The sequence below is a fragment of the Hippoglossus hippoglossus genome, chromosome 1 (genome assembly GCF_009819705.1).
Source record: "Hippoglossus hippoglossus isolate fHipHip1 chromosome 1, fHipHip1.pri, whole genome shotgun sequence".
Taxonomy (NCBI): domain Eukaryota; kingdom Metazoa; phylum Chordata; class Actinopteri; order Pleuronectiformes; family Pleuronectidae; genus Hippoglossus; species Hippoglossus hippoglossus.
This window is the reverse complement of record NC_047151.1, coordinates 24,160,602-24,182,836: the sequence shown is the minus strand read 5'-3', so window position 1 is coordinate 24,182,836 and position 22,235 is coordinate 24,160,602. Positions and strand designations below refer to the sequence as shown.

Below are 22,235 nucleotides of genomic sequence, written 5' to 3'. Positions count from 1 at the left end.
GTCACTGTTTAATCTTCTGTATTGTGATTAGCTAAAGTTAGCTTTTTTGGGTTTGTGCTACAGGTGTAAGCTTAAAACAATAAAATACTCAAATATGACCCTTTCTAAAACACATTTATCACATTTCCCTGTGTCTGCACCGAGTGTCTTCAATGCGTGGAGCAACATGAGATGTTTTAACGACATTTGAAAGAGTTTAAGTGATTTTTTAAATGTACCTGCTTCCTGCCGCTGATCGATGTCTCTGCGCTCCACTGCTCCGGTCTAGCGCTGGGGTCGCGGGAAATCAGAGGTTAATCGATGGCCGGGATGATCGAACATGAAAACACACTCATGGAGGAAACAGCGCAGTGAGAGTAAGAGCGACTTCATCACTCAACACCAACAACACCAGCATCTGTATTAACTTTATTGTTACTTCAACAAAGCAGCGGGAGTGTGTGTGTAAACTTTAACTGTCGATCTTTAGCCTTAACTTAGCTTGTCCTGTCCTGTAACGTTGTTTTGGACCTGTTAGCTCTGTGGTTCAGATGAGCTAACTCCTCTTATAGGAACAGGGGATCGGTCATTTAGATCCATAATGCTAACTGATGCTAGCTACGTGTGTGTGTGTGTGTGTGTGTGTGTGTGTGTGTGTGTGTGTGTGTGTGTGTGTGTGTGTGTGTGTGTGTGTGTGTGTGTGTGTGTGTGTGTGTGTGTGTGTGTGTGTGTGTGTGTGTGTGTGTGTGTGTGTGTGAGCAGGATGGAGGGTCGTGATGTGGAGGAGCAGCTGAGGACCACACTGCACTGTGATGATAAAGAGAAGGTAACACACATTCACTGTTTGTTGGAGTGGAAGATACACAACACTCAAATCAACTGAAGATTTGTGCCTATAAAGTCAAAAGTTTTACTGTCATGACACTAAAAGTAGATTAAGTGAAAGTTTCATTATGCAGAGTGGCCCATTTCAGAATATGATATTATGTTATTGGTAAAGAATCAGAATCAGAAATACTTTATTGATCCCAGGGGGGAAATTGTGTTTGTTCCAATAGCTCCATGCAAGATTAGAAATATAAGCTTATAAGATTTACAAAATATATAAAATCAAATAGGAAATATGTACAATATGTGCATAAAAGCCTGATCAATATAGATTCTCATGGGGTCGATAACGTCATTAGGAAGTAAACCTTTGTATATGAAAAGATAGGCAATGATTCCTTATGACAAAGAAATGTAATCGAGGCTCAAAGATTTTACAGTATAATCATATATTATTATAATAAGAAGAAAAGTCAATGATACCTAAATATACCATATAGACCTTGAGTTGAGAAAATAAACTTTTAGGATGTAAAATATAAACATACATTTATGTTTTTTCTGCATCATTCACGCTGTCAAATAAAAGTTAACATGAACATTTCTCCTCTCAGCTCCGTAGGAAGTTGGCTCTTTTAAAAAGGGAATATCTCAGAACAGCCCAGCGACTACAGGTCAGACTCTTTTACCTTTTACCTTTTAACGAGTCAATTGTAGAAAGTCTTCGTCCTCGTTGACCTTCTGGATCTGTTCACAGCGCGCAGAGCGATTGGAAGGAGTGCGTAGACATGTGAGGAGCAGAATCTCACAGCAGAACCTCCAGGACCAGAGGGACCCAGAGGAGACATCTAAACCAAGTCTCTGTCCAGTGACACTGAACACCGGCAATGCAACAACCCCAGATAAACTTCAGTGCCTGGGACACACTGAAGGTGAGTCCGTCCCAATCATCTGCAAAGAACAGATAGTTAATCTCTTTCATGGTGTACATATATGTTTGTGTACATGCTGCAGTTTTCATGCATTGATTGCTTTCAGGCCTGTCCATCCCAAAACAGAGGTTTGAGGTTACATTGTCATTTCTCCGAGAAGCAGACTATGTTTTGTCTATGATAATAGTGCAAATCAAAAATTCTTCATGTGTTTCCAGGTCCAGCAGATTCTGACAACTTGAGGAGGAGCCAGGTGATCAGGTTCCTGCTTCCCTCTGATGCTGATTGCCCGCAAACGCCAGATCCCAGCCATGATGCAGTTAGAGGTCACAGACCCAGTCCTGCCCTGCGCCTCAGGTCTCGCCGCAGCCGCCTGCTCTGGGAGAGGAGGAGCGCGGAGGTTTGCAGGATCACTGACAACAGCGAGGAAGTACAGGAGCAGGGTGACAAGCTGGAGAGTGTCGGAACAATAGCAGGGGAGGAAAAAATCCATTCTGAAGAGGCAGAGAAAATCAAGTCTGAAGAGGCAGAGGTTGTGATTGAAAGTGAAGAGTTATTTTCTTCTTCAGAGTCTGATTCTCCCTCTCTGCTGCTAACACACTGGAAAACACATGCACACACTGAAACAGGGGATACAGAGGGAAAGGAGATAAAAGAAGAGGACGAACAAAGCGAAAAAGAGGACGAGGCGACTATTGACGGGAAAAAAGAATCAGAGTCGACTTCTTTGCTGCTTCAATGTCAGAACTCTGCTGTACAAAGTGAAGAAAGTGGACGAGATCGAACACCAAATGGAGAAAGAGAGGAGGGAGGGGAGGGAGACAGTGGTGAGAATAGTAGAGGACAGAGAGAAACAACGCTTTCTGACGAGAGCCATGATAAAAACATGGAAGAAACTGCAACAGAGAAAATAGAAACTGAAAAAATGCACGATGGCACAATGGAAATAAAAGAAGAAAAGAGTGGGATTGGAGGAGATGAAAAGAATGTGGGTCTCTTGGACTCCTGCACTTTAGTGGAAGGACTACTTTTCCCAGTGGAGTACTACGTCCGGACCACAAGGCGTATGACATCCTCGCAGAGTCAACCTGACATGCAGGCCGTCCTCCTCTCCCAGCTGAGCACGGGACGACAACGCCGGGGCCGGGGTCGGGGTCGGGGCAGAGGATTGAACAGGCACACACACACCAGTGGGTGTTCAGATCTAAACTCACAGGAAGATTTCTCCTCTCTGACAACTGCATCTATCGATCCTCACGAGTCTTCACATGCGTGTACTGTTGACGCATCTGCTGAGCTTTCTGCTAACAGCCAGAGGTCCAGTGAGATTTCAAGTAAAAGTCAGAACGGCGTGGATGCGTCTTCATCCCCTGCAGTCAGCGCTACGCATCCAGGAGCAGGGAGGAGGAGGAGGGGTAGGAGAAGAGGCCGGGGCAGAGGAAGAAGTCAAACTCCAAGATCTATTAAGTGTTTAGACATTGTTCAGATGGAAACCTCAGTGGATCCTCAACCCACCCTCACCCCGCTCTCCTCCTCCTCCTCCCCATCGCTCCATGCCCCTGATGGACTGAAGCCTCGTCTCACTCCTCAGGAACCTGTTCTTCTGTCGGACGACGACCAGCCTGTGTCCACCTGCCACACGGGGACCCAGCCTTCCCCCGGGGTTAACGGAGCTCAGTGTAGTCCGGCTTCCAGACATCTGCAGAGGGTCTATCCCATGTTTCTGATGAATAACACGCCCTCACAGAGTACACGTGAGTCTCATATGGTGACTCTGTATGTGTGCGTGTGAATGTTGGAGATAGAAAATTAATTAGTTTGAATTTTCAAACTAAAAGACGGCAGTGAAAATATGATTGTGCTCATCAAAATAAAGCTACACTCACTTGGAGTTGTGTCTCAGTAAACTATACTAGACATGATCCCTGTAATGAATTATTTCATCCATTGTGTTATTTCTTTGGTGTTTGACAAAGAAAGTAATGTGATGTTACAAAGCATAAATAAAAGCGTAATATTAGGCACAGACGGGTCAATGTTGGTTTTAGTACCTAACTGGAATAGTTGACAATTTAAAAAAAAGGCCTCTTCAACCCTGGTTTAAGTCATATTCACTTATTTACCTTTCTGCTATATCTAATATCTTTTTTCTCCACCTCCTGTCCCGTAGGTAGTTGGCGATCTCTCCTTTTACCGTCCTCTCCACTCGACCAAACATCCCTCTTTCCTCTCCCGTCTCCATCCACCGGCTCACTGTTCAACAACCTGATGACTTTCGACATCCACCAAGATTTTCATCTCCCCGACGACCAGTTTGCGTCTCTTAAGCTACACAAGCTTCGGCAGGTCGCTGTTGAATCAGGAGTTGAACTTTACACATCCCCCTCTTATAACACTCGCAGCCGCCTCCCTCGCTGTTACCCTTGCTACAGCACCAGTGACCCAGTGGTGGCACTTCCTCTCCCACTCAGCCTCACCCCGACCGTTTCAATGGAAGAAAAACCGGCGTGTGTGGACGTCGAAAACCTGTCGACAGATTCCAAGCTTGTAGACGAGTCCTTAGCTGAAAAGTCATCCAACCGAGATAAAACAGAAACTCCTGGAGAACAACAGACGGAAAACCTTGATGCAAAGACTCACATCAGCTCGACAGAATCTGTGTCAGTGGCTCAAGAAAGTCCCGCTGACTGTGAAGATGACACTAAAAAGCAGGATACTGTGGATACTCAGAGCCAGAGCAACACACACAGATCTAGAGACGACAGTGTCAAACCTCAGCCTTACATGAACTGTGCACACGGTCCTGCAAGCAAAGTGGATGGTTGTGTAGTTGAGAAGTCAAGTGAACTAAAAATAAAACAGCCTGCATCAGAAAAAGACTCATGTTGTTCTGGTGTAGTTTGTTCTGTGGAGGATCAGACGTCCACAAACCACCGAAGAGAAGACAGAGCTGTCATCAAGACTCTGTGCTTTGATTGTCCACCGGAGGAATCAGCTGAGGAGGCTTCTAACAGCCGCTCTGCTGCACAGACATGTAACGACACTGACGCTCCTGTGAAGCATCGGACATCACCTGCCAGACACTCAGAGGAATCCTCCGAACCCCCCACTCATCATCCCAGGGACAGATCAGTGATAGAAACCAGTCAGAAGTCTTCACCACACCCCAGCGTCCACTCTCAGGTGCTGTTGAGTCCTCCGCTGACCTCAGCCCACTGCCCCTTCACAACCCCTCACCTGGCCTCCTCAGCCCTCCTCTCCAGCCCCACGCTGCCCTCCCTAGGACTCACCCCCTGCCCTGTTTCCGCCGGCCTCCCCCTGACCTCCTCTCCCTCTGCCCCGGCTCTCACCCTACCTCCTCCTCACAGCCCAGCAACCCACGCTCTCTCTCCTCCGGCTCTGTCTCCCTGTCCGTCCATAACGTCCCTCCCTCCCAGCCGGCCTCTAGTCTCCCGCTCCAGTCAGGACAGGGCTTCATCACAACTGTCAGCTGCAGCCGATCGTCATCCCAGCGTTGAGCCAGCAACCTTTGCCACAGCATCTAACCTCCAGTCACGAGGCACAGGCGGGCAGGAGGGAGAGAGACTGGAGGAGACTGCAGAGCAACATGTGATAACACACACTCTGAAGGTACAACGTTTCTCTCGTGGTAACTAAGAATGAATGGTTTGGCTTCAGTGAGCGACTTTAGATTAAAGTAAACGTTTATTTTGTGTGCGTGTGTGTGTTCAGGCCCCAGCAGGCGGCTGTCTGGTGGACACGTGCTGTCTGCCGGGACCCTCGGGGGGTTTGTGTGTAGCGGCAGCAGGAAAGTGGGCGGTGTGTCTGTGGAGTCAGACTCCAGCATCCGACTGGAGCTTAACACACACCTGGACCTTCAACTACGTGAGTGCTTACTGAGAAGACACTTGGTAGAGTCCTGTTCCACTGACTCAGAGTTGGTGGTGGTAACGTGTGAATACAGTGTAAAAACAGTAAGACAAATAAACATGGATGTAAATAATGTTTCTTCCAAACAATTCGGCTCTAAAAAGGATTATTTCTTACAACTAACTCAACGATACAAAATGTGTTTTTTTTTTTTAATGACAAGCAGTAAATGGAAGTGGATGATAACTTGAAACAAAACAGTGCTGGGTAGCTTTAGACCAGGTATAATGGAAAGGTCATTCATATCATTTTATTGTTGTGTTTGTTTACAGCGGGTGATCAATGTGTTTCCTGTCCCCGATGCTGCTGGGCTGATGTTTGTGACTTTGGGTCAGCTGGAAATCAGAGAAGTGAGGTGAATACAGTCAATCAGACTCTGGTCACAAGCTTAAGTGTACTTTCACTTACATTCATCTAGAGTCAAGATGAATGTAGATTTATAGAAGCTTGATGTGCCACCTGTTCTAACTTGGGAACGCTTCACTACACTCATCTGCCCGTGTCACTGTCAGTGACAGAGTTAAATTGGAGAGTAATAGAGAAGCCTATCAGACACTGTGAATAAGAAGGCAGGTACTTGGAATTCTAGAATTCTTGAAAAGTATTATTAATAATGAAGATAAAAGCAATATGCAACCAAAACTGCGCGCTCTGCATCGGCCTCCAAATGATGAATCTATCAGCTGTTTAGTTGTCAGAGCTTCAGTAATGAAACTCATCTGTGTGTGTGTGTGTGTCGTCCATGTGCACAGGGTGCTCTCGTGCTCCAGCCTCACACAGGTGCTGCTGTGTGAGGGGGTTGTCCAGGTCGTTGTAGGCGTGTCCGGGTCCAGAGTGGTTACTTCCTCCCACTCGGCGACAGGTTCAACCCTGCGGGTGTTTAACGTCTCAGACGACAACAGGTAACGCAGAGCTGTTGTATTTATTCTCTACCAGCAACTTTCCCATTTACAGACGTATATAATCTCGGTATCTTAATTTCTCTCTCAGCGCGCGGAGCTCTCAGCCTCTTGAGTCTCCCGGTGTGTGCGTCGGGGCCCTCGCTCCAGTGGACGGACTCTCGGATGCTCTGATTGGCACAGATGAGGGTGGACGTGTCTTTGTCTGGTAAGAAAGACTTGGATGTACAGTAAGAGATGGTGATAGAAACCTGTAACTAATAAACTAAACTAATAATGTGGATTCAGGACTGAGGATTCTAGTTTTTAATGTTAGCGATCACGTTCCTGCTGTGAAACAAACACTTTGCTGCTGTTTACAGTTATTTTTATCGTTTGTTTCAGGAATTTGAAGAGCGGCCAGCTGCTGCGTAGCATCGTCCTTGGAGATGGTTTGTCGCACACAGCTTGTCTCAGGGGATACTCCCACTGTGTGAGTATGTCCACTCTGCCTGTCCGATTATTACAGTAACTACCTCACTCCTCAGATTGTCTCACTCCCGTGTGTTTTTGTGCACAGGGAGTGTTGTTTGTCCTGCTACAGCATCAGCTGCTCAGCTCCCCGGAGGATGTAGGAATGGAGGCCAAAGCAAAAGACGAACTGTTTTCTGAAGAGGACAGGAAGAAGGCCGCCTTGTTCTCCCTGGTCGCCGTTAACCCTCTGACGGGCAAATCTGCGCTGGCTACTCGACTGTATCCCCCCAAAGCCTGGTCCGGCAGGTGAGTCGAGGAACTGTGGTGTGTTTGTGCACTCTCATACATTCATGAGCCTCACACTCCGATCTGTGTGTTCTGCAGACTGTGTGAAGCCGATGTCAACCGCTCCAACGTGGTCGGCCTGAGTCAGAGCGGCTGTGTGTGCGTGTGGGAGCTCGGGCGTCCGGGGGCCTCGAGGATGGTGTGGGCCCCCGAGAGTGAAGGCTGGCAGCTGGCTCGTTGGGGGGGGCCAGACACGCTGGTGACCGGCCATCACAAAGGAGATGTCACTGTACACTGCTACAGTAGAATATAGACTCGTGCAATGACTTTTATCGAACGCTGAAGTCTTTATGTCACCGTTTGAATGTTCACATAGATTTTAACATGGTCTGTTAAACTCAATCCTGAGTTTAATGGATTGAATAGAAGAGTTTCTGTGGTTTCATTTACAGACATTTCAGTTTGACAAAGTTCAAGCAATTCGGTTACTATAAAGTCTTTTGGCCACAGTTCTAAGATATGAGGATTCACATGCTGTAAACTGAATACATCCCATAAGTCAGGGGCCTGTTTGTAAAGCTTTAAAGACGGAGTGTTGTTAATGTTTGTTTTCCTCCAGCCTGTGGAAATATTGTTTTTAAAACACCAGTAGGAAACACTGGATGTGTGTGTGTGTGACAATGACGTGTGCGAATTTTCACTTTTTGTGTCACTGTAATTACAAGTTGTTAATTTAAAGAAAAAAGTGTTCCCGAAGTTTTTTTTTATATAAAATTTACATTAAACTTCTGTGAATTCAGTATTTTTTTTAAACTGTCAATACTTTTACATTTGATTTGGGTTGATGGTTAGGAAATGCTTTTCCTTTACTATCGAAATCATAAATAATCCTAAAACATTCATGTAGGATTCAATATGATCTAGAACTATTGTTTCTCACTGTGTGTGACACATTGTGGTAGTTCACACAAAGCTGGTGTCTGACTGGTGAAGTGCTGGATCTGTTGAGCTGTGAATACTATAAATCAGGCTGTAATGGGTCGTTGTTTCCACTAGGAGACACCAACAGTCTCATTTACTAGAAAACGGATTCAGAGCTTCGACACTGGAGAACTATCCGTTTAACCAACTCAACTTTCTTTTCCACTTGACCCATTTACCTCCGATTGGCAGAGTAAATTAACGCTGGACCTTGTTCACCGAGCAGCCGTCTTCCACTGAAACACCACAATGTTGTAAACGCTTCTCAGTGAGTGTGATGGTTCATCTTTGCAGAAAATGGTGGGGACATGCAAAAGCAAGGGGTTATAATCTCAGACCCTAAAAACAAAATGTCCAGACGTTTGCTAAGGAATAAACTGCATAATTTTTCCCACCTGAACTTTCCACTGGAGGAAACATCAGTTAAAAATCTCAAGTCATCCAGCTGAACTAAATCAAACTTGATTTCAAGATTCAAGTAAAACTTCAGTATTTTAAACTACTAATCTACAAAATCCCTTGTGCAGATTAAAACAGCAAATGTGAACAGTATTTTACCTCGTTCAAAAAACATCTTTATTTAAACTTGGGTAAAATTAAACCATCTTTACAACATGTATGCAGATTCAGCAGTATGTACATGTTTGTACATCTCGTAGAAGAAGACATCTAAAATAGATATTTTTAAAAAGAGTAACACTACAGGATGTACATGATGAAGACTCGACATGGTCCATTTCTCGACATACAACACAGATAAAACAGACGAAAGCACAGAAGCTTTTTCCATCCACACACACTCGGGAGTCTCAGTCCCAGCACACATCTGTCCAGTCGGGTCACAGATACACGAACGAACGCAAACGAACCAGAAGAAGAGGAGAAGGCCGTTTCAATGTACAGATGAATTTGAACAGCGGGCGAAACTGAACGTTCACCTTTTCCCTAATGGACTCATTTAAAATGGGTCAGATCCTGTGTTGAGTCAGTGATCCGGCTCCCTCAGATTACATCAGTGGGAATGTGTTTGTCAAGAGTAAGCTTCATCAAGAGAGTTAAGATAACATGAGTTCAAGTGAGTTTCTATTAACAATAGAAAAGGAAACAAAAAAAAAAGTAGAACAATCAGTGGCTGAGGGACTGGAATTGAATTTTCATGTACAACACCTGGGGGATTAATCGTCAGGGGGCGTTTCAGAGCGTCAAGGACGACATAAAAATCATTACACTGCAACCCATGGATAAAATACAGGAGGATTTAAGTCTGTCCCATCCGGCGCGCGGCCGCCAGACTGGGAGAAGTGGTCGGTGATTGAAGACATCTGGGGTTTTCTATTGTGCGGCGGTGGGGGGTTTGCTCTCCCTCAGTTTCTCCACCATGAGCTTGGCGTAGCGGATGCGGCTCGCCAGCTCCTTGCAGCAGCCGAACTCCTCCAGCAGAGACAGCTTGAAGGTGTGGAACTCTCGCTTCTCGTCGATGTACGTCACCGCCCCCATCAGCGGACACAGGATCAGCTTGGTGTGGTCCTGGCGGAGGAGGGTCAATCAAAACATTGTCATGAAATGGGAGGGGGGAAAAACAAAAACTGCATCCAATAGCTAATATGAGATGGATGAGGTGTGGGAATCAATATGCTTCTCATCGTGGAGAGAATGTGGATGGAAGAATACTACAAGAAAACTAAAACTTGTATAAGTTATAAGAGGAGGAGGAGGTGCGTCACTCACCTGGAAGAAGTTGATCTGAACGGTGCCGTTGGAGAGGTGCAGGACGATGGCGCTCTTCGTTCGGAACCAGAGGGAGAGATACGGCAGCCGCGCCAGCTCGTCTCCTTCCCGCCGCGCCATGTTGGCGCCAGCCTTCAACAGGTGCTCGCTCATGTAGTTGCGGAAGTATTTCAGCAATGTGATCTACGAGAAGAGTAAATAAATGAAACAGGTGAAGTGATTTGCAGCATCATCTCTATGATGTCGCTCAGGCTACATGAACCCGTGATTTTAAAATACAAAGCTTAAAGAAAATGTTTGAAGTCGTCAGTGTCAGCTCCTGACCTTCTTGTTGAGAGCCGTGGGGTACGAGCGCACGCTGAGGTAGGACTCGGTCGCCGTCTTGTCAATGTATTGCAGACTGTCTCCGTCGGTGTACATGATCAGACGAGTGTAGTCGTTGAACAGCACGCCCACGCTGTTGTCACAGAGCTGGTAGCCTGAAACACACATTCAAATCATTACAGATTAATGCTTCAACGGAGAAGAGGCCGTTTGTGCAAACTGACGTGAATGTGTTAAATTCTGTTGAGGTCCAGTCGGTGCAGAACATTTGTTGCTGCTGGCAAGTGATATTCAAGTTTTGAAAAATAAGTTACAAGCCAATTATCTTTTATTGTTTAATTAAAAAATGTTGACTTGCTCAAGAGTCATGGAAATTTGTAACAGAGGTTTGTACTGAATGTGATATTTTTGTTTAAACTACATTTGTTTGTGTTTTAGTGGCAGACAGCTAATGTCATATCAATGTTTCTTAACCTGACAAATACAGGAGAATGATATATTTTTCCCTGCAGTGTGTATTTTAGTCCAACCTGCATCTCTTTACAGCAAACAGTGAAATATGCTCATGTGAAACCAGGTCGGTTCATGGATCCAGATCAAACAATCCAGATAAGGGATGTGGTGAATTTGCAGAAGGAACTGTTGCATCTACAGATTTCTGGGTCAAGGACAAAATATTTCTGTCTGTAGTTTTAAGATTGTTCATGGTCACTCAGATATCGTTTGGATTTTCATTCATTTCTCCACCGAAGCTCAGCAAACTAATCTTAGATCAGGGTTAGTGACACAGGGTGACCAGGTCTTTGCCGTTAAGAACCCCCCCCCCCCCCAAACTATACAGTTTATCTTGTGAAATCTCTCATCTCTAAAACGATTCTTAAAAGACATATCAGAAAGCTTTTATTCATGTTCTGTTTTAATCTGCGTGTGACTTCATTTTTATCCCATGTTTTACCATTTCTTCTTTGTTTAATTGTCATTTTTAATCAATTTCTCATCTTGAAGCATTTAGCAACTTAAGTTAATAAAAAGTGCTTTCTTATTAAAGTTTGTCATAAAATGACTAATGCCTGACGGGTATTTAGTTTCATCTAATCCTGCCGTCTTGATTCGGTTTTATTTATTAGATATGATGCTTTTTTTGTATTTATTTATACGGTTTAATCTTTGTGTTGTATCTTAAGCTTGAATTGCGCTCAGAAAATAAAGTGAATTACCAAAACACCTCCGCTTGTTCAACCTGACTTGAAGAATGAAAAAGAAAATGTTGTAATTTTGAACCCATGTGGCAGACGGCTGTGAAGTCAGACCAATTCTCACCTAATCCGTATTTGTCAGAGTAGTCGACCCACTTGCTGATCCAGAAGATGGGGATACAGGCCGGATCCTCTGCCTCGTCTGTAAACGCATAAATAGAACAAATCCTGGTTGGCAAAATAAAAAGATCACACAAACCAATAGAATGTGCATCATGGTAACAAGTGTTTGCACATGAAGATGAAGCGTGTGCGCTCACCTTGGCATATGACTGGCTTCTCAGAGGGTTTGGCAGCGATGATGGTGTTGAGCTGCTGCAGCAGGTCTTTCAGGTGGCACTCTGGTGTCGGCTCAGCCTCCCTGCACACAAAGAGAACGTTCATCATCTACATAAACACCGGCTCCATACGTGTGGTAGAAAATCTAACATAACTACCATGAAACAATGTGACTGAAACCAAACAAAAATCTAATTCTTGAACGAGGAGGATGTGGATAGTGCGGCTCGGAGTTCAAGTTTCTGTGCAAACCTCCCACAGCTCGAGAGAAAACTATTAATTTTTTTAATTTAAACAGTAGTTCACAGATTGAATAATACTCATCATTCATCTGTTGTACGAACATCTCTCACCTTTGCATGGGCTCGTCTTTCATGTCCAACTTCTCTGATCCAGCTGAAGAGAGAAAAAACTATTTAAACACCCAGATCTCCAAAGTGTGATACTCGTACATTAACCCATTATTCAGGAGATTCAACCACCTTGACTCATACAACATATTTAATCTGTGGACTGAGGGGGTTCTTTGGGGGTTCACAATCGACTGTGTGCTGTTGGGACTATTACCCTTGTTGTTAATGGCCGTGAGGGGGCGTCTCTGGCTGAGCTCCATCGCAGTGGAGGGAGCGATGGAGAACCGTGGGGGGACAGTGAGGCACGTCGTGGGCAGACGTGTGGGAATGTAGCCGGACGTGAAGAACTCGTCGGCTATCACCTCGGCGATGGTCGGCCTCTGGGTGGGATCGGCGTGCAGCATCCGCTTGATGAGTGCAGCCGCGGCCGGGTTGATGTGCTGCAGAGAGAATTCAGGTTTTTTTACACACACACGCATTATATTTTTGATGGAACTGTGAAAACAGACTGCATTCATCAGTCCAGCTTACCCAGGGGATGGTGTAGTTGTTTTTCTTGATGCGGTTGTAGGTCTCCTTCAGACAGGACGTCTCGAATGGGGGTTTACCCACCAACAAAGTGTACCTGAGAGAAGACACAGAGGGGGAGGTTGAATGGACTGAACCACGACGAGAGGTGCTGCTGACCCTGGGGGTGATTTTATTTTCAGACGTACAATATACATCCAAGCGACCAGATGTCCACTTCATAGCTGTGGCCCTTCTTACAAAGCACTTCTGGGGCGATGTAGTTGGGCGTTCCGCACAACGTCTTCTTCCTCTCGCCATCGAACTCGATCTTAGTGGCCAGGCCAAAGTCCCCTGGAGAGGAAAGACAGAAGCAGTGGTTTAGTTTCTGTGTTTCCAGGAGACACTCATGTTTTTCCCCCATTGACATCGTACATGTGTGCGTTTAATGCATTTCTTCACCAGTCTGTGGAAACTACTCATCCAGGAAGTAGTAAATGTCGATTGTGAAGGCTGGGCGTGTCCTATTGTTTATTACTCAGCTCAGGTATGTTCCTGGGTATGATTGTGAGTGTTGTTGTCTCTGGTATTTATCACTTGTCACCGTACCCCCTAATTAATCCCAGAAAGGCAGCCAAGTTTCAACGTGGGCAGATCGAACAGCGAAACGTACCTATCTTGACCTCCATGTCATCGTTGAGGAAGATGTTGCCCAGTTTCAGGTCTCTGTGGATCACTCGGTTGTTGTGCAGGTAGTGGACGCCTTTGAGCATCTGCGTCATGTAGTAGCGAACTTCCGGCTCGGTCACGGCCTTACGGCGCTTGTGCAGCTCCAACAAGGACTGATGTGGAAAAAGGAAATTAGGATTAGCTGGAAAATCATCAAGGCAATGGAGGAAAGTGTGAGGAAACACTTTGATTTTAAAAGGGATAGTTCACCCAAAAACATTAAATTCACTCATTATCCACTCACCATTATGCCGATGGAGGGTTGGGTTAAGTGTGTGGGGTCACCCAAGTGTCCGTAAGCCCCGAGATTCAAATTCGATTCGAAACGAAGTCATTTACACCGTGTTTTTAACCTAAATGACCTGTCATCCACCTCCGGAGCCGCGTTCGCACATGGATCAGCGTCAATTGGGCTAAAAACATGGTGCATGACTTGGTTTGAGTGGAATTTGAATGTCAGGGCTTGTTTGTAACGGTCACCATTTACTTCAATAGTTTTGGAGACTCCAGAAGTGTTTAGTGGACACTTCACCCACAGCTCCATCGACATAGTGGTGAGTAGATTTTCATTTTGGGGTGAACTATACCCATAAAAGCCACTGACAATAATAAAAAAGGGGTTTATGGTGAAATACTCTGATTTAAAAGCATTATGGTGAAAGGCCTGGACAATAAATTCAAAATAGATGATTGGGTCAGTATGAAAAAGGGGAAAAGGTCGATAATAATAAATAATTGTCTCTAAAAGTCAACTTAAAAAGGCCCATGCATGATTTAAAAACATCCCAGATTCATTTTGTCGTTGCCTTTCCCAGGACTTCCGCTGCCTCCACTGGAGCAGGGAGGACAACGGAAGACACCCGGGTGACAACGGTTGGAGCAGGGTGTGCACCGCCGAGAGGAGGAGCCCCCTCAGCCCCACAGACACTCACCCTTCTCCGGCAGATCTCCAGCACCACGAACACGAAGTCCTCGTTCTCGAAGAAGCCGTGGAAGCCCACGATGTTCGAGTGGTCGAGGCTCTTGTGAATGGCGATCTCCGAGGTCATCTTCTCCCGCTGGTGCGGCTTCAGGATCAGGGACTTGGGCACGATCTTCCCGGCGAAGACCTGCTTGGTCTCCATGTCCGTGATTTCGTAGCATTTGGCGAAGCCCCCTTTGCCGAGGAAGCGGCCCCGCGTGTACCTCCTCATGGTGCGAGGGTCCACCAGGACATCGGGGATCTCTTTCAGAGGAGCCGATTTAGGGTCGACGTGCGCCGACGGGATCGCCGGCTTCGCTACACCTGCGCTCATTTTGGACTAAACTTCTCTTCCGTGTCTTTAAAAGCAAAGTTTAATAATAAAACTCTACAGCGGTTTAAATGTCGATAACCGCTCGAATCGGTGTGGGTTCAGTCCTGGAAGCTAGTTAGCTCCCGTGCGGCCGCTGAATTCAAATAAAAAACCCCGTCAACGAGCCTCAAACGCGGACGTTACTCAAACAGCGGCCTCGGCATCGAACATGTGGCGAATATTGGTTAAAAACCTGAGTTTGGAGGTGAAAGTGATCGCAGGGCTCGTCCCTCGGTGGCTGCGGCGTCTCCTCGTCCCGTCCTTTTGACAACAGGCTCCGCGACAAGTTTAAAATGCTGCCTCGCTCGTTGCGGCGCCCTCTGATTGGTCCGCGAGATTTGAATTCCGAACCGGCGGAGCAAAGCATCGTGGGAAGTTCGGTGCGAAACTGGCCAATCAGGGACCGAGAGGGGAGAACTCCGCGGTTTGATTGGCCGAGCGTCGGTCGCCGTTGGCGTCACGGGTGCCTGACGGGAAATGTAGTTCCACTGGGTTTTAATCAGCACAAACAGGATAAAAGCTGATGTTGGGGCCATTTAACTTTTTTTTACTTTCAATTTCTATTTCAGTAAAAGCCTCACTGTAAATATGACATGTTTGCCTTTGTTGATTTTCCTTTTTTATTTTTTAATTTGTATGTGTGTTTATGTATGCATGTATGATATATAAATGTGGGTATGTGATATATGTATATATGTGTGTATGTATCATCACTATTTTATTTATTTCTATTGTGAGGGAATGTTTTTGAAATCAGAAAAACTAAATAAAAGGTTACTCCCAAATCACTTTTAACATGTCAGTCAATAAAAGTTTTAAACCACTGAAGTAAATGAAGATTTATGAGCTTCCGGCCCATTGGTTATCAATAACAGACCATAAACTGAAATGATTATCTGATTAGTTGCCTTATAAATGGTACAAACTCTGCCAGATAGGTAAGTTTAAGTAAGAATTTATTGTCCATGATATAGAAAGTTGTTTTTGGCTCCACAGAAAAACAGCAACATATATTACAATTAAAAATAATAAATCCAGAGAGCTCGGAGTTCAATCAGTTAAATACAGTTCAATAGACCCATTAGTAACATTATAAATTACAGTTCCCTGATAATTAATGGTTGAACAATTTAGTTGCACTTGGGACAAAATATTTCTTGTGGACATTTCTGTTTAAAACACGTGCAGTTCAAATTGTGGATGCAAAGGATGCAACAGATCATAGCTATCTTTTATTTATTCAGCTTATCTCTGAAGTTGCATAATCCAATCTTGTACACAAGCCGGAAAATGAAATAGGCAACAGAAAAGGCCTCACCCTTAATGACTACAATCAAGTGACACCTATAACAGCATTCTTTAAAAAGTCAGAATGAAGAGAAGAGATACTGAAGCAAAGTTTTTGTGATAAAAAAGGAAATATAAGGTCTGTAGAAAGATGTTTTGAGTGGGAGAACAGTTTGGAGACATAACCACTGAACCAGCTCTTTGTCAACAGATATCGCACTGAAATCTGGATCCTAAAATGTTTTCCACAGATAGAATCAGGAGACTTGAAGCTTCCACTCTATTCAATTTGGCTTAAGTAAAACATTCATGGGTGCCAGCTTCTCAAATTTGAATATTGTCTACTTTTCTATTTTTTATAGATTTAATAGTTGTTTTGAAATTGATAATGAAGATAGCCCGATTGTTGGCTGCAGCCGTATAGTTCTCCAATGATAGAGTAATACAACAGGGCCTGTTTTTTCACGTGTTAATTCCTTGTCACACAGGAAACAAAGGGATGCAGATTATAACTTTAATACAAATGAAAAAAACAATATAAACTAAATCAATGAAGGTCTTAAAAGTAGAATTTGACATGAAGACAAAAGATAGAGAAGCCGTTCTTAGTGATGTTGTGTTTCAGTCGTGCAAACTTCTTTCACAAACTCAAGATTAATCCATTTTTTGGACAGAAACTAATTAACTGTGCTTTGGGGGTTTGCTTGGTTTGTAATTCTGCTTTAGTTATTTTATGCCACTGGAACAAAGCTTGGTTTTGCATGTGCATGGTCTCGCAGTTTTATTGAACATAATTTGCAATATTTTCAATGTACAATGTACAATTTTGTGAATGTAACATCCATGTCACATCAAAACCCTATTTCTGTTATCACAAATAAGCTTTCATCTGTTTTATTTGTGTCCTCTGAAGCACTCCTCCTCCTCCTCCTCCTCCTCCTCCTCTTTCTAATTGTGTTGTGCTTCTGAGCCCATGAGAGAGTTACATCCGTTTCCAGCAGCAGATTATTTAAGTGATATGGAGACGAGTGGCTGAGGATAAGAGGAGAACAAGTGCTTGAGAAGAGGATGGTGAATGAAAAGACTATGGTATGATTAGGTTTGTATATCCGCTTTGATGCTCTTCACAGTGTGTGTGTGTGTGTGTGTGTGTGTTTACCATCCAAAACATCACGACACGGCTCTATGCATAGAGGAGCGATTTTTATGAAGCACTGACTGATATGCACCACTAACAATGGAAGGTGATGTTAATGATGAAATAATCTCATGTCTGAATTTATGCACTGACCAACTGTGACAGGTTTGAAATGTGAATTGTAAATTCAAGCTAAATCTCTGTATGTTGTATAGGACGCCCCCGAAATCCTATAACTAATGGAACAGACAGTGACAGGAGTGAGATCAACTCAGACCCCAATGACTTTAACAATAAATACAACTCTGAAATCAGGAAAATGTTTTTTTTCTATCCATAATATGGAGAGATGAGGAAATGGACTCAACATCCTGTTCTCCGTGAATGTATAAAAGGTATAAAATCAAAGACTAAATGTGGTTATAAGGTTGTAGGTCTATACTGAGCAGAGTTGGTGTAACAGAGTTTAGTTTAGTAGAAAAGGGAGAAAATCATTAGACTGCTGATGGAAGAAGACACCTCATTAGAGTACTTGTACTTGTTTTGGCTCAGGAGAGAGCGGGTCGTCCACTAACCAGAAGGTCAGCGGTTCAATCCTAGTCTCCACTGTTCAATGTCCTTGAGTAAGTTCCTGAATCCCAAACTGCCTCTGGTGGCTGTGTGGACAGTGAGTGTATGTGTGTATGATACAGAAAGTACATATACTGCATGAATGTGTGTGTGAATGGGTGAGTGGCAGAACTGTGAAGCATTTCACACCAAGCCTTGAAAAGTGCTGTATAAATACACACAATTTACTCAACTGGAGTATTTGTGTTACTTCATACTTCCACTTGACTAAATTTCAGGCAATTCTGAACAGTAATTTTCCCGTCACAAATATTTTGATAGCTTAACTTACTAGTTATAATGAAGGTTTTTACATATAAACATTACAACTGTGGTAAACACTGACTTAAGTTAAAATACTGCACATGCAGGGGTCTAATAAATTTACTTTATATAAGTAGCCAATATATTTTGCTGCTAATTGCTATAGATTAGTTTAATTTCTTCTCTGTGGCATTTAAAGACTTTTACTCTTTGAACTGAAAGTGTTGCAAACAGCAGACAGAAATCACAAAAGCAGTTTTTATTGACATAACTGTAAATATATACACAAAGTGCATGACATGTGCGCACGCGACCATAACTGTCCAGACTCCGGAGAGTCTCATAAGTTCATGTTGACTCCAACGTGCAGGTGATGACCAGCAGCAACATCTGGACACGAGCAGACCAGCTGCGGAGTCCTTCCTCGGTTCTATGACAGCACGCAGCTGTTGTTCTTCCTCAGCGGGGGCCTCCTCTTCACTGCGGGCCGGGGCAGCGTGTCTCTGCGCCGGTTCAGCGCGGGGCTCAGCCGGTGCGGCATGTCCACCTGCTGCAGCAGCGCGCGGAACACCCCCACCGCGTTCCCACCTGTGCGCGCGGACGCCTCCACGAAGTTCGCGTCCCACTCCCCCTCCACCGTGGACATGACGTCGGCCGCCAGCAGCGCTCGCCCCTCGGCCTCGGTGAGGTCGGACTTGTTGCCCACCACGGTGATGGGCGCGCTCTTGCCGCCCCGCAGCTCCAGGATCTCGTCGCGGAGCCGGCGCACCTCCTGGAAGGAGCCCGGGTCGTCCACCGCGTACACCAGGGCGAAGGCGTCGCTGTGTCGGATGCAGAGCTCCCGCATGGCCGGGAAGGAGTAGCTGCCGCTGGTGTCCAGGATCTCCAGCCGCATCTTGGCGGAGTCCGCGGTGTCGTACTCCAGCACGTGGAGCTCCTCCACCGTGCGCAGGTACTTGTGCTCGAAGCGGTTGTGGAGGAAGCGGCGGATGAGCGCGCTCTTGCCGACCCCCGCTGCTCCGAGGAGCACCAGCCGCACCTTGTGGGGACGTCCTGACGGAGACATGCCGGAGCGAACAGCTGACCCCACCGAGAGTAAAGCACCTGCTGGCGGCGAACTGGACCCTGTGCACTCCGCTGCAGCCACCACAGACTCCTGCTCTGCTCCAAGCATCCGTGCGTATTTATAGGCGGAGCACGCACGCCCTCCACCAATAAGATCCTTATCTTTCGTACGTGGGGGAAAGCATGATTCAAGACATACACCCTGACAGGTTGACAACAGTCAGTCAACAAACACCTGCAGGGCGCACTGACACTGCAGCGTGGAAATCTCACGCCTTTTCACTGGTATGTCAACAGTCATATAGTCATATAGTCATATAGTCATATAACAGAGGGAGTCACTCTGTCCTCAGCCACAAATGAGCCATGGAACTCCAGCCTCTATAGAAACTGGGAAATTATAAGAACAGGCAAACAGTCATATTCCACAAATGTACTATTAGTAAGTGCATATTCAAGTGGTCACTGGGTCAACACATGATTTAACCTACTCAGTAAACAACAGGGAATGAAGCTACTTAAAGGCTATAGAAGTATTATCAGCAACATTATTGAATTAAGTAACACTTGCTATAGATAGCAGAACGGCTGCTGTTTTTATATTAGTGCTTATTTTAAGTATCTGACCAGCCAGGTGAGTTTATCAGTGTTGCACATTGAATAATGCAAATGGAAAGCAACATTAAAATCAACAAATGAAAAATGGATTCACGACACGAATAAAGACTGTAATGGATTAAAAAGTACTCTAACCCTTACAGTTATACTTAAATATAGTACTTGAGTAAAAATACTTGGTTGCAGTTCACCACCGCTGAAATTAAAACGTGGAAAATGTTTTATAAGATCCCCACGTGGTTTTATTATTGTGTTCCTTCCCAGGAACTCCGAGCCTGAAGTCTGCCAGTCATAAAGCGATGGTCATTCATGCACACACGTACACGCACACACACACACACACACACAGCCAATACCCAGACACGTGCACTCATATTTACACCAAGTCTGAGTCATGGAAGGTCTCTCTCTCTCATCCTCCTACGACCACATGCTGTTTGCCACAAACACACACACACACACACATTGTGTTGCCTGCACGAACGTGTGTCGCACACATCCTGTTATTAAAAACACCGGAATTGTGTTTGGAGGATCGGTGCAGTTTTGGTTTTGGTCAGATTGTTTCTAATCATGCATGAGTGGATTTAATCATTTGGATAATTTGAACAGGGTTAATAATTATTTGCTGGCAGAGTGGACCACACCCACAGGGGTTTCTGAACTCAGTGCAGTGGCAAAGTCAAACGGGCTGATAGCACTCATGAGCTTTTCAAGGGACTCTGGAGGCCTCAGGCAAAAGGGACCTGGGCCCCCCCCCCACCCAATGTCATTCCAGCCTTCAAATGACTCTTTTATCTCAAAATTATAAATCAAGTGCAAACTGTATATACTGTATACTGTATAAACTGTGTATAATAATGGACATAGACATGGATACCATGTGATTGACAGTTAATACCGTCCAATGGGTGCTGGTTAGATGTGCATGCATTCGCGCTCTCAGTGAGGCTCCACCCCTGTTCTTCCAAATATGGTTAATATTCAAAAAAACAAAATGGCGCTGGACAAAATGCCAAAAACACAGCGGTGGATATTACTCATGATCCCCGGCTTCCTGAATCAGAAGAGCGGCCGCTGTCACAAATCCACTAAGCTCTGTTGAGAATTCTTCATATTTTAAAAGTTTCCCGCTGAATATTGGAGATAAACACTGTTTTTTAGCGACTCCTAAGTCTTTTCAACGTATCTACAGTTCACATTTACTCTTAAACTCCATGGTTCGCCTGATTCTGACACCTGAAGCCATGAATAAGTCAGTTCCATGCTTCCCACAGGAGATCGTATCCCCCTACTTTCGGTTTCACAATACCGAGATTGCGCTGGACAAAATGCTAAGCTAAAGCTAAAATAATCCCAGTCACATTAGACGAATAAAATACGAAGCTTTTGGCAGAAAGATAGTAACATGGGGCCTTGTTCTGTTTTTCTTTGACAGCTCCAGTCTCCAGTACATAACCAATCAAAGAATTTAACATAATAAGCTGTTCTCGGGGCCCCCCCCCTTGTTGCTGACTCACACTGTCTGGCTGGACGTGGCCAATCGGTGGACAAACAGATAACGTGATAATTTGTCAATGTGCCCGTGCCTTTGTGTGCGTTCATTCGTTTGTTCTGTCTCGTATCTCTACCCTTGAAGAAGGTCAGTATTTCCTTTTTAATATCAGGGAGCAAATAAAACCGGAGCAAATTAAATATAGACCAAAGAAAAGCCACGACCCTGCTGATAAACTCACCACGGCTGCAACAGCACTTTCTTTGGATGCAAATATCCTGCAATAGCAGCATTTTATCAGAGTAACGACTTATCAGGCAACAGTTTGAGTTTGCTTTCTTCATATTTGATCTTTATCTCATTGTAATCTCTTGTTTTTTGGATTCTTGCTTCTCTTAAAGTTTGTGTTACTATCTCGCTTTTTAATCTCATTTAATCTCCTCTCTCACCGACTCATAACCCTTATCTCTCCTCTCTTATGCATTAACACAAAAGACACCCTGCTCTTTTTCTCCTGGTCAACAAAAAAATTATTTTTTTACTACACAACTTCTCTTCTCATCTTCCACCTCATTCTCTGCTTTGTCCACTCAAATACAATATTCTTTTTTCTTGCAGGCAAAGAGTCCGTCATGTGTTTTCTCTTACGGAGGATGTTGCACAAACAGGATAACAAAAAAAATGTGAGTTGAAGTATTATTGTATTAGCGTGAGCACAGTAGAAGCTTCAATCTTATTAGGGAGTATCACATGTCCGTGTTATCTTGAGCTTTCTATCTATTAAACCTTCCTTCTCTCACTTTGTACCGTCTGAAGTGTCAAAGACACTGCATCTTCAGTTATGTGGCTATTCTGACTTTGAGTATTACAATATTTATTATATTATTGATTTATGTGTGTCTGGTACTTAGACTGAATATCAAGTAGACAACACGTCTCCACTTTCCACAAATGGAGCAAAA

General features: G+C 44.5%; 3 protein-coding genes across 6 annotated transcripts; 1 reads left to right on the top strand and 2 right to left on the bottom strand.

The window, feature by feature from the left end:
- Nucleotides 1-284: 284 nt before the first annotated feature.
- Nucleotides 285-7,966, top strand: palb2 (partner and localizer of BRCA2). Of its 4 annotated transcripts, none has more exons than XM_034599386.1 (14): nucleotides 285-356; nucleotides 742-805; nucleotides 1,422-1,481; nucleotides 1,565-1,739; nucleotides 1,967-2,704; nucleotides 2,735-3,500; nucleotides 3,911-5,369; nucleotides 5,472-5,624; nucleotides 5,942-6,024; nucleotides 6,422-6,571; nucleotides 6,660-6,776; nucleotides 6,953-7,040; nucleotides 7,128-7,327; nucleotides 7,406-7,966. In XM_034599386.1, the coding sequence occupies exons 2-14, from the start codon at nucleotides 743-745 to the stop codon at nucleotides 7,617-7,619; spliced, it is 4,266 nt and encodes a 1,421-aa protein (XP_034455277.1). In that variant the 5' UTR covers nucleotides 285-356; nucleotide 742; the 3' UTR covers nucleotides 7,620-7,966. The 4 variants fall into 4 exon arrangements, with proteins under 4 accessions (XP_034455277.1, XP_034455270.1, XP_034455253.1 ...); XM_034599379.1 differs by having other exon boundaries at nucleotides 1,964-2,704; XM_034599362.1 differs by having other exon boundaries at nucleotides 1,958-2,704.
- An 868-nt stretch (nucleotides 7,967-8,834) lies between these two features.
- Nucleotides 8,835-15,063, bottom strand: plk1 (polo-like kinase 1 (Drosophila)). The gene is made up of 11 exons (XM_034599787.1): nucleotides 14,396-15,063; nucleotides 13,408-13,576; nucleotides 12,944-13,088; nucleotides 12,759-12,852; nucleotides 12,442-12,667; nucleotides 12,228-12,270; nucleotides 11,856-11,956; nucleotides 11,660-11,737; nucleotides 10,340-10,494; nucleotides 10,016-10,198; nucleotides 8,835-9,814 (listed from the first exon to the last, which is right to left on the bottom strand). The coding sequence occupies exons 1-11, from the start codon at nucleotides 14,756-14,758 to the stop codon at nucleotides 9,620-9,622; spliced, it is 1,752 nt and encodes a 583-aa protein (XP_034455678.1). The 5' UTR covers nucleotides 14,759-15,063; the 3' UTR covers nucleotides 8,835-9,619.
- Nucleotides 15,064-18,345: 3,282 nt separating this feature from the next.
- On the bottom strand, nucleotides 18,346-19,421 carry rasd3 (RASD family member 3). The gene has a single exon (XM_034600026.1). It carries the CDS (start codon nucleotides 19,267-19,269, stop codon nucleotides 18,526-18,528), a length of 744 nt encoding a protein of 247 aa, XP_034455917.1. The 5' UTR covers nucleotides 19,270-19,421; the 3' UTR covers nucleotides 18,346-18,525.
- Between the last annotated feature and the right edge of the window lie 2,814 nt (nucleotides 19,422-22,235).